This window comes from Passer domesticus, chromosome 29 (genome assembly GCF_036417665.1).
Source record: "Passer domesticus isolate bPasDom1 chromosome 29, bPasDom1.hap1, whole genome shotgun sequence".
In the NCBI taxonomy this organism is placed as follows: domain Eukaryota; kingdom Metazoa; phylum Chordata; class Aves; order Passeriformes; family Passeridae; genus Passer; species Passer domesticus.
Window position 1 is genome coordinate 593641 of NC_087502.1, and position 12218 is coordinate 605858.

The 12218-nt window shown below is 51.1% G+C and overlaps 1 protein-coding gene across 1 annotated transcript; it reads right to left on the reverse strand.

Annotated features, from left to right (window-relative positions):
* Positions 1 to 4380: 4380 nt before the first annotated feature.
* On the reverse strand, positions 4381 to 6935 carry LOC135287386 (zinc finger protein 664-like). The gene is given in 3 exon segments (XM_064400743.1): positions 4381 to 5610; positions 5613 to 6665; positions 6851 to 6935. Coding segments are annotated over 3 exon segments (1197 nt in total). The 5' UTR covers positions 6873 to 6935; the 3' UTR covers positions 4381 to 5488.
* Between the last annotated feature and the right edge of the window lie 5283 nt (positions 6936 to 12218).

Below are 12218 nucleotides of genomic sequence, written 5' to 3' on the forward strand. Positions count from 1 at the left end.
CTAGAAAGATGGAAGGATGGAACGGGCTGGTGAAGATGACAGCGAGCAATGGGTGGTGGGACAATAACATTCTGCTCCAACTGATGTTATTCTTGTGTCGAGAACAAAATGAAATTAAGTCATGTAAACTGAAATGTTTCTCATTTTGAGAAATCACCCTGAATAGCAAAAGGATTGTGCTATTAATGTAGCACCTTCAGATCCTTTTGTTTAGGCTTTAGAGAAGGAAAATAAAGAGAAAATTATTAAATGTTGATGTTGTATGTGTGGCATGGGACACATCTGCTCTACACATTTAGGTTATCAAGAGAAAGAAAGTTTAAATGCAGTTGTAAAGCCCAGTGCAGAGAGGGCTAACAAGGCTGGCTGCAGGCACAGATTAGAAAGCAATAAAGGTAAAAGAAAGTTCAGGAGGAAGGTAAAAGTCATCTGGCTCTTATTTGCATAGCACAGTCCTTTGTGATATTTGAACAAAACTACAGGAAATCCAGGAAACAGATGCTTTTGATATGGGTAAACTGCTTGACATTGCATGGGCAGCACATACAAATCCACGGAAAACCAGCTGGAAGTGACTAAATAGAAAATAATTCCAGCTGAAGAAAAAGGAATCAGCAAGGACTGCTGCCCCCAGGGAGGAAGGGGGGAGGGGGTCTCGTGGCAGGGGAAGAGGTTCAGTTCCTCGACCTTCATTAGAAAGATGGGGAACAAATCTATGCACATATTGTAAAAAAGATGGACATTGGAAGCAGAAGTGTCCTCACCTAAAACCCAGGACTTCTCCAAACCCCCTCATGGCAATAGCTGGGTACTTGTGAAGGGGACCAGAGGTTTCATCCCCAGCAGAGCCTGTGGTAACAGCCACACTGGGAAAGGAAAAACTGGGAGTTTTGGTAGGCACAGGAGCTGGCTATTTTGTATGAAATACCCTGCAAGGGAAGTTAAGTGATGATTCCATCACAACTGTCAGTGCCACTGGGATTTGTGAAACACACCCCTTTTTCAAGCCAGCTGTGCAATGCAAACTTCACAGTGCCAGAGGTTTATGTCCAAAAAGGGGAAAAAAGGGTCCTGTAACTTTATTTTAATAAAGGGAGAGGCCATGACACATTTACCCTGAGGTCTCTCCAATTTTTTGAGGACACAGCCTCCTTTTCAATACTATTTTCCCATCCACATCACCCTCTGTCTTTCCCCATTGGCTCAGGGACTTGAGAGGTACAGACTCCCCAAATCACCCAATACATATCCCCTCCTAATATGCACCCCTCTTTTTCTTTGTACTTCTGTTCTTCTTTTCTAAGTCCAGGGATTTAACAGGGTCTTGGATAATCAGCAGTCTGTGTCAATTAGTAGCATTCCTCTGAAATGTGTGGTTCCTCCTGTTGCTTCTTTCACCTGCCAGTATCTGCTTTTATCTAGAGGCAGACTCACAGTTTGTAAAGACACATTCCTCCCATTCCTTCAACAAATTCAAACTGGTAAAATTATGCATAACCCATCAATTTTGTACTTGCCTATTTCTCCGAAATTTTTATTAGTAGGAAACTTAGTGTGAAAATTGAATGCAGAGATGAAGTTTTGGGAATACCGCTTCATTCAAACAAGAAAGCACTGATGAGGGCTCCAGCTTAGGCCTGCCAGATCCCACAAGGTCTTTTGAATTATTCACTTGTGCCAAGGATGGTTCAGCTGCTTGTGAGCAGTCACAGCTACAGTGCTGTCAATTCAGGAAGCTCCTAGATTGCCTCTGGGACAAAGCCTGACAGCTGTGTACCACAGTCGGTACCCACGGGCTGGGAACAAAAGGGAGGCCACTGGCTGTCCCCAGCTGTCCCAGACTGCAAGGCAAGATGTATTCTATTTGCCATCTGTTAAAGGTGTGCCAGTTATCTTCTGTTAACTGGGCAGTTTTTCTTTATATCTTCCACAAACCAATCCTCCCTCCAGGGAGACACCTGCTGTTAATGAGCCATTGAGTGTTACTAATGGAATTACATCATCTCATTGGGAGATGCTCTGCCCAGAGGGAGGAGCCAAGCATTCCTAACTGGATATAACCTGAGATCTTGGGACAGCAAGACAGCTTCTCCACTGGATTTCCCTGAGGAACAGCTGCCTCTTCCACTGGATCTTCAGAGGAAGACTCCACCCTTTGCTACAGGATCACTGCTCCAACAGAAGCACACCTGACACTCCAGGAGGAGTGCAGCCACCATTCCAACTGGACTGCTACCAACACCCTGACCCACAGAGTGTCAGGTTGTGCTCTGTCAGTGTTGTTTTGTTTTACTGCATTGTTTATTTTATCTTTTTATTTTCTTCCCTAATAAAGAACCGTTATTCCTGCTCCCATATCTTTGCCTGAGAGCCCCTTAATTTCAAATTTATAACAATTTGGAGGGAGGGGGTTTACATTTTTCCATTTCAGGGGAGGCTCCTGCCCTCCTTAGCACAAAGCTATCTTTCCAAACCAAGACACCAGTCAATTGCTCAGGTACCAAGTGGAACTAATGGACCCTCAGAACCACCTCTGTTGTTAATCCAGCTGTGTTTCTGTTGGCCTCCAAAGTATTCCAGAACATGATTGCCTGCAAGCAACCAAAGGAGTTGATTCCAGCCAGCCGGACTTGAAGGAGAGCCCGATGGAGAACCCAGACTGGGAGCTATACATGGACAGAAGTAGCTTTGTTCACAAGGGAAAACACATCTGGGTTTGCAGTGACTAGGCTGAACAAAGGAGTTAAATCCAAGGCTCTAACATCAGGTGTTCCAGCGCAGAAGACCAAACTGGTTGCTCTCAGCTGGGTGTGGGAACTGAGAAAGAAAGAAATTGATCACCTGGATGGATTCTAAGTATGTTTTTTGTGTAGTCCTTGCCCATGGGGCAGTCTGGAGAGAGAGGTTTGTTATCAGCACAAGGTTCATCGATCAAACACGGCACACAAATATTACACCTGCAGGAAGCGGTACATAAACCAGCTGAAGTTGCAATTCTGCACTGTAGAACACACCAGACAAATAGGGCCAAACACAAAGTAAAATAGGGCCAAAATAGGGAAATGACTTGGCTGACAGGGCAGCTAAAGAGGCTGCAGAAAAAGGCATCCACATTTTGGTTCCACAGCAAGAGATCAGTGTAGCAGCTGTTAGGCTGGAATATGGTGCAAAGGATGGTCAGTTAAGTGAAGCATCATAAGCTAGACTTCACCCTGGTGCATAGGCAGTCACCCCTTCTGGACAAGTAATAGTTCCCAAAAAATGATGAGAGAAATACTAGAGAGCACCAGTCTATACATTGGAGTGCAGAAAAATACTTAAGACACTTAAGAAAGACAGCAGTTGGCTCCAAGATTACCAGAAAGACCTCTTTAAGTTTCACCCAGGGATTGGTCATAAAATTCTTAGAAAACTTAAAGGTCAAAGCAGCCAAAATACTCATTGTAACTAATTGTTGGAAATGTTCTCAACTAATATTGAGAGGAATGGGATTCCCTTGGGGGGCCCACCCTGTGGGGTGGCAGAACTCTGTCAATGGGCTCTGAGACGCAATGGAGACAGTGAAGGGACAGTTAAAGAAAACTGCTGTAGAACACAGGAATCCAATGATCAGTTTGACAGGATTCACTAAGATTTCCTTCAGGAGAAACCAAACCCTGTTATTTCAAGGGTTCAAGGCCACAATGTGAAAGGATTTCTGTGCTTTGCCATCGCTCCCAATGCCAATGCCTGTCACTGCTGTGTCCCGGCGCTGCACCGAGGACATCCCCCTGCACGATGGCTGTGCCATCCCCAAGGGTATGGCATGGCCAGGGTGACCCAGTGTCACCAGCCGCCCTCATCTGCTGTCCCTAAAGTGGCCATTCCCATCCCACCAGGAGTCATCTGCCCGATGAGCATCTACGGGACCCACCACAACCCAGACCTCTGGCCCAAGTCTGAGGTAGGGCTGCCCTATGATGTGTCCCTGTCACAATGGTGGTGACAGCTGTGTCCCCTCAGTGTGACTGCTGGTGTCATCCCAGGTGTTCAACCCTCTGAGGTTCAGGCCGGAGAACAGCAAGGGACGGTCCCCGTCGTCCTTCATCCCCTTCTCTGCTGGCCCCAGGTAAGTGGTGGAGTGGGGACAGGAGTGTCCCCAGGTGCCACCCCCGTCTCTGGCTGGGTTCACAGTGGGGTGACACTGACAGTGGGGATGTGGTGACAGGAACTGCATCGGGCAGAGCTTTGCCATGGCTGAGATGAAGGTGGCAGTGGCACTGACACTGTCCCGGTTTGTGCTGCGGAGGGACACGGCGAGGCCACCCCCGCGCCGCAAGCCCGAGCTGATCCTGCATGCTGAGGATGGGCTCTGGCTGCTGCTGGAACCACTGGTGGGAGTAGCTGATGGACACGGGTCACCTGGACATGGGGACATCCTGCGAGGGAGGTGTCACAGCCAGGGGAAGAGCAGGGAATAAACGGGAGCATGAAGGGGACAGTATCGTGGTGGTGGTGGGGATGTGCTGTCCTTGGTCATGGGACACCTCATGGTATGGACATGTCAACCCATGGACTTGTCCCCTTGTCCTCATCCATGGCCATACAGCCCCATGTCCCCATCTATATCTGTGACACCCCCCCATGCCCAATATTGCCATCCACAGCCATGTCCACACCCACGTCCTTGTCCATGTCCCCATCCCCATCCCCACCCATGTCCCCCAATGTCACCATCCATGTCTTAGTTAAATGTCTTTATTTTTACCCCAATGTTTGAGTGAAGGGATGAAGAAAAATGAAGGAAAATGAAAGCCAAAATAAAAGAATTTACATGTCCATGCTGGCTGAGTATCCATGTGCCTGGGTGGGTAGAACCTTTTCTAGAGGAATTTCCACTCCACTGTCTCCAAAATCTTGTGGTTTTGCTCCAGTCCATCACCATTTGGCTGTGAAAAATGCCTATGGGCTAGAGAGAATTAGAATCATGGAATGATTTTGATTGGAAAAGACCTCCAACACCATCCAGTATTCCTTGATGCCACCTGAAGAAATTATTGGATGCAAAAGGTGAGATTTTTTTGGGGTCAAAAGTAAAAAACTGCTGTCCCCTACGAAATTCTGATGTCGGTTTGCATCCCAATGCATTTTTCTCTGGCTGCGTCCAAGTGTCCAAGGGAAGCCAGGAAGAGGTGCAGATCATCAGCCAGGTGTCTTCCTAATAAGGATCACCAGGACCATGGATCACCAAGTCTCACCATCCAGTGGGGTTCCTCCAGTGGGGGATGGAGTTGGAGCAGCGCTCAAAGCTCTTCCTGCACACGGGGCACTTGTAGGGCTTCCCTTACTGCTGCCTCCCTTAGTGCTGGGTCACAGTAGAGTTCTGGGAGAAGCTCTTCCCACACTTGGGACTCTGTTAGGGCCTCTCCCCAGCGTGGATCTGCTGGTGGGTGATGAGAGTGGAGTTTCTCTTAAAGCCCCTCCCACAGTCGGGGCAGCAGAAGGGCCTCTATTCTGTGTGAATCTGCTGATGCTTGAGGAGACGGTATCTGCTCTGAAACCTCTCCCCACACTCAGGACACTTATAGTGCTTCTCCCCAGTGTGGATCCTCTGGTGGACAGTCAGGCTGAGCTCTGCCTGAAGCTTTTCCCACATTCCCCGCACTTACAGGGCCTCTCACCAGTGTGGATCCTCTGGTGGGCAATCAGGGTGGAGGGCACACTGAAGCTTTTCCCACATTCCCTGCACTTACAGGGCCTCTCACCAGTGTGGATCCTCTGGTGGAGAATCAGATACCATCTCCGGCTGAAGCTCTTCCCACATTCCCCGCACCCACAGGGCCTCTTCCCAGTGTGGATCCTCTGGTGCATAATCAGGCTAGAGTTCCCCATGAAGCTCTTCCCACATTGTGAGCACGTGCAGGGGCATTCCCCAGTGTGCATTGTCTGGTGGATGATCAGGCCAGAGCTGGCACGGAAGCCCTTCCCACATTCCCCACACACGTAGGGTCGTATCCCAGTGTGGATCCTCTGGTGGCGGTACAGGTGGCAGCCCTTCCTGAAGCCTTTCCCACATTCTCCACATGTATAGGGCCGTTCATCAGTGTGGATCCTCTGGTGGCGGATCAAACTAGAGCTCAGGCTGAAACTCTTCCCACATTCCCCACACTCATAGGGCCATTCCCCAGTGTGGATCCTCTGGTGGACGATCAGGTGGGAGCTGATGCTGAATCTCTGTCCACATTCCCCACACTCGTAGGGGCGTTCCCCAGTGTGGACTGTCTGGTGGCGGATCAGGTCTGAGGTGTCTCTGAAGCCCTTCCCACATTTCCCACACTCGTAGGGCCGTTCCCCAGTGTGCACCATCTGGTGGCGGACCAGGCGGGACCTCGTGAGGAAACTCTTCCCACATTCCAAGCACTGGTGGGGCTTCTTGCCATCATCAAGCTGCTCAGGGACCAGCACCTCAGAGCTCTGGCCAGATCTCTGGCTGTCTTCCTGGCACAGGCTGGGTCTTTCCTCCCCAGAGCATCCTGGGCTGGGTTTGGAGCCCCTCCTCCTGAGGGATCTCCAGGGCTTTTCAGCCCCATTAGATTCCGTTGCTGTGGAGCCGCTAAAAACAGCCTCATCCACGAGGTTCTGCCGTGGGGATTTGTCCTCCCTGCTCTCCATCCTCAGCTCCTTGTCTGCAGGAGAAGGACAAGGAGAGGATGGGATTTGCCTCCGTGCCAGAGGGAAGGAGAAGGAGATCCCCCCAATCCATCCCCAGCAGGACAGCGTTGGCAGCAGGGTTGTCCTGCAGCCGGGGGCTGTGCTGGGCTGGGAGATGGAGCAGGAGAGAGGGGGAAAGGGGCAGTGATTTCCTCCTCACCTGCCTCAGTGTCACGGGGCATCTTCTACTTCCTTGCAGCCTTCTCCTCCATCCAGAGGAGGTTTGGGAATGGACAATCCTGATTTGGGGAAAAAACCAAGATGTGAGTGCATTAGCTTTGAGGTCCCGCTGGCCAAGTCCATCTCTGGAAGTCATCGGGTGTCTGGTGGCCAGAAATACCTCCAAAAATTAAGGAGGAGACCAAAAACCTCTCCCAGGGGTTCCCTGTTTCCAGGGTCCTTACTTTGGGGTTATGGGGGTCCCTCTTCTCAGAGCTGCTGGAGGGCCCATGGGTCCTGGGCATCCCCCCCTCTCCCAGGTGCTGCTCAGGCATGCTGAGGGGCTTTTGGGCTTCCCAGGGCTCATCCTCCCCTGATTCGAATGCAGCTCCTGTTATCAATAAAAAGTTATCTATTTTTTTTTAAGGTTGCAGAATTAAAACAAGTCAGTCCAGTGCTGTTAAGTTAGCTTCATTGTTAAGAGTTCTTCTTCAATTACCTCTTAATAGTTGGTGATTAACCATTGTCCCCCTGATGCTTGCCAGGGAGGGACACCGGGACAGACCCTCCAGGTACCAGGAGAATGGGAGTGGCATCAGAGCCAGTATGCAGACGAGAAATGCATTGCGCCCCGAATTTTGCAATTTTCTAGGGAAACCCCTAAGAATTACGAGTCAACATAGAACTAAGTGACCTAAGTGATGTCTAAGGATGGGAACGTAGTCCAGTACCTGCTTGGATCCTTTTTGCTTCTCACCCTAACCTGAAAAGATGTTGATTAAAGAAACTACCTGGGGTGTTGGACCGAAAAGGCGGAATCTCCTAATCTCCCGTAAGGATGGAATCCCCAGCTCTGCCTGCAGACCAGCAGACACAGCTGCATCACCCTCCTCCTCCGTGCCACGCCTGGGAGCAATGGCGGTGTGGGCGCGACCCATCGATTTCTCCCCACCTGAGCTGATTCTTCTTAATAAAGGCATTAAAAAGGAGAAAGATCTCCTGCCCATTTATTTCATGGGGCACGGCAGGAGTTTTAGGCCCGGAGCTGTGTTTTGAGGGGCTCTGGGGCCATGGGGGATAAGAGGAGATGAATTTCCAGAAGTGGCCATACCGGGCATCTGTGTGGCTGGGAGCACTCAGGGGATCCGGAGACGCTTGTGGGGGGTTGCGAATGGGGGCTGAGGGGGCACTGAGGGATCCTGGAGGGTCTGGGAGAAAGTTAAGGGACAGATGGGGGGCGGATACCAGGGGGCGTGGTCTGTGGAGCGCGGGGCATGATGGGCGTTGTAGTCCCGGCTCCAATGGCGCTCTATCGGACTGCAGGACAGGACGGGAGTTGTAGGCAAAAAGAAAAGATGGCGTTGGGGAGCAGGCACTGCTCTCAAGGCCCTTAGTCTTGGCACTGATTGGCTGCAGACGGTGATGGGCGGGTGCTTCCGCAAATGGGAGATGGTGGGGGGCGGGAACAGCCCCTTCACCCCCTCCAGTCCTGCCCAGTACAGCCCCAGTGCCCCTTCAATCCCTCCCAGTACAGCCCAATACAACCCCAGTGCCCCTCCAGGCCCTTCCAGTGCACCCGAGTTAATTCCCAGTCCCTTTCAGTTCTCCCCAGTGTCATCCATAGTACGCTCCTGTGTCCCTCAGTCTTCCCCACAATCTCCCCAGTGACCCCAGTTTGTCCCAGTATCCCCCAGTTTCACCCCCAGTATGTCCCAGTGTGCCCCCATAGTCCCTCCCAGTCCACCCAGATTCCCCCTCGGCATTCCCAGGTTGTCCCAGTCCTCCCCAGTATCATTCCCAGTATGTCCCAGTCTCCCACAGCGTTCCTAGTGTTCCACAGTATGTCCCAATCCTCCCCAGTGTTTCCAATCACAGTTTGATTTCTCACGGTTGCCGTGGCAGCCAAACCCAGCAGTGGGGTCAGGGCAGTGACCATGGCCACAGCCCCTTGCAGTGGCCCAGTGCAGCTTGGGTTGATGATTCACCCTCACAGCTGCCCCAGGGCAGCTCTGCAGTGGTTTTGGTGGCACCTCGGGCTGGCACACACCTGAGGAGTGTGTCTGTTTTCAGTGGGGAAACTCAGCAGTTTGAGATTGCTTCAAAAAATACAAAAAGTGAACACCCCTCTTAGGCTGAGTGCAGCCAGCTCTGCAAGCACAGCAGGTCCCAGGAGAGTGAGGACAGACAGGATGGGGCTGGGGAATGTGGAGCAAGGTTGTCCACACTGCGTCAGAGCTCAAGGCACAGCTTCTCTGAGCAGGCCACAGCTCCTGAGGAGAGACCCGAAGTCAATATCAATCACAGAATGCTGCAATTGCCTCTGCTCTGAAGAGAAATGTAATAAAATAGATATTTTTAAATGGGAATGTTTATTTTTTACAAGCTCTTAGAAATTTTTCGCCATCACTGGACTAGAAAAACTTTAATGACCCTCTCAGGGCTTTTGGTGCTGTTTACATCAGACTCAGTCCTGAGAGAGTCTTCACAAACTTCTGGAGAACTCAAAGTCAGATTGAAACTCCCAAGTTTCCTGAAGTTTTAATGGGTCCCACTGAGGGACACGACTGAGAAAGTGTCCCCAGGTCCCAGTTAGAGCAGAACAGTGGAGGCAGTGATGAGAGCTGGGGACAAACAAGGCAAAGGTATCTCTGGTGCTGAGCAAACCTGGATGTGTTTCAGGAATGCAAAGGGCCAAGGCCTGAGCCCCAGCCCCTGGCAAGGCAGATCCTGTCCCTCCCTCCTTGCTCAGGGCTCTTCCCGGGATGGGATCAGCTCTGGGATGTGGGGATGTGCAATGCCAAGGGCAGGACCGTGGGGCAGCCCCTGCCAGGCTGCTGAGCAGGGACGAGGAGGCAATGAGGCTCCAGGCCTGCAAGGGTCACTCGTCCCCTCCTCCTGGCTCAGGCTCAGGCCAGCAGCCATGGCCAAAGTGTTGCCCAAGTTGGCTCTGTCAGGGCCTTGCGTCAGCTGCACATCCCTGTGCCCTGTGCAGCCCAGGCTGTCCTACGGTGTCCCTGCCCTGGCCTCTGTCCCTGCAGGCTGTCCTCATCCCCCGGCTGCCCCACCTGGCTGGCCCCTTCCTTTGCTGACAGCTCTGCCTCCTGCCTGCCTCTGCCTGCCCACACAAAGCCTTGGGCTGATACCAAAAGGGTTCATTCCTTTTTTACCGTGTCTCTGAACTTTCAGCACAGGAACAAGGCATGCAGGGGCTGCTTTCCCAGCATGGATGGTTGGAAGAGAAGAAGAAGAAATCTGGCTCAAGGGTGCAGAAAAAACAAGGCCTGAATCTGGGAACTTGGGGTGGGTTTTATGGAAGTGGGTAATTTGTAATTCGCATTTAGCGACTGTATAGAAGCAAGACACTGGTAGAATCACATGTCCATGTAAGGTTTGGTGTTATCCAGTGTTGGACCTCAGGCCTGAATAAATTATGTCCTCTCAAACACCAAATTAGTGCTAAGGAGCCTTTTTCTGGTATTTTGGAGGTTTGGTGACAGCAGAGGCTGACAGAACCAAGGAGTCAACTGTGACAGTGTGGAACCTGATGGAACAAAGGGTCCATTGTGATGCAGTGGCACCTCATGGAACCAAAAGTCCATTGTATCAGAGCAAGTCCTCGTGGAACACAGTAGAGAGACCATTGTTGACAGTATGGAAGCTCATGGAGCCATGGTGTCGGGGTCGGCTGTTACTTGTCTCTGCCCCAACATGGGAAAAGGTGGTTCTGGGCAGGCCGCGCTCTCGAAGAAGGAGTCTGGACTCTTGAGTTTTTGGTCTTCAGTTGTGTTTATTATTTCTTATCTACAAAGTTTTTCTGTCTGCCCAGCCAAGGTCTGATCAGCAAGACAGCCAAGGGCACTCTCTCCCGCCCATGGGGCGGTTGTGTCCTTTATAGTGAAAACTACGTATAAGATATTTACCTTCTATTTCCAATACTTTTCCCCCTTTTTAACAAGTGCACCTTCACCATGAACCAATCCACACGTGCCAACATCATCCTGAACATGGATGCCAAGGAGAAGAAAGAAGAAGGACAGTGCACGCCCAAAGCCCTCCATCTTGGGACTCTGTAGCTGACCTAGGGCCTGCGAGGCCTTGGCGGTCAGAGGCCTAAGAGCTAGGAAATGCCAAGCCAGCATGACTGGACCCTAGCAGCCTCTCTCTTCCTCCTTTGGACCCTGCTTATCTCCCTGTAAGCCCATAGGTCACTTTCCCCTGACCCTTACTATTGGACAGTTTTCAAAACCCCTGTAAGGTATAAAAACTCCTGATTCTGCCTGGTTCAGCAGAAGAGATGTCCCTGGGAACCTTCGCGGAACACCCGAAGAATAAAGAATCCTGCGGAACCTCATACGGCGTTTCTCCTCTCTCTACGTTTGCTGCTGCGGAACCTAGCAAGCTAAAGAGATGATAATCATTGAGAGCTGAAAATCACTATAGCTTGCCTAGGTTGCCTGAGCTCCCGCTGAGCTATCCCAGCTTCCGGCACTCCCTGCTGGGCTTCTGCCCAGTGGGTAGCGGCCGGCAATAGCACTCCTGACCCCCATGTACAGGATTCCAAACCCCCCTGTACAACACTCAAAACCCCCTGTACAGTGCATTAAAATCATTATTCACTGGGTGAATATCATCCCTTCACCATTCAAACTTGAAGATCTCTCATCTCCTCATACACAGATGACACATCCTTAAAAGGGTCAAAGTCAAGCCACCAGACACTTTTGGCAACATTCCAGGACTTCTGAGCCCCCCAGGGGTTGTCTCGGTAGCTCTGGACATCCGGAGTGATGTGCTGAGTTCCCACACTATGGGATCATTGTGACAGTGTGGGGCTGCATGGAAACAGTGGTCCACTGGGACACTGCAGAGCCGTCTGGAATCAAGGGGATCTTGTTATGCTCTGGAACCTCATGGAACAAAGGATCCATGGTGACACTGTGGAACTCAGACCATTGTTGACAGTGCAAAAGCTCCTGGAACCAAAAGTCCATTGTGGCACAGCAAGGCCTCCTGGAACCAAGGGTCCCCTGTGGCTCTGTAGGGCTTCCCAGCACCAAGGAAACTATTTTGACACTGTGGGGTCTCATGGAACCACCTGCCACTGTGACACAGCAGGGCCACATGAAGCCAAGGGGCCATGGAGACACTGAGGAACATCATGGAACCAAAGGTCCATTGTTACAGTGCTGGGCCCTGTGGAACCAATGGGACCATCGTGAAACTCCATGATGGTACTCCATGGAACCAAGGGGCCATTCTGATTCTGCTTTTCCTCATGGAAACAAGGGGCCACCACGACACTGCAGGACCTTATTGAACTAAGGCAGCCTTGTGACACTGCTGGGCCCCTTTGGAACCACGGGCCCATT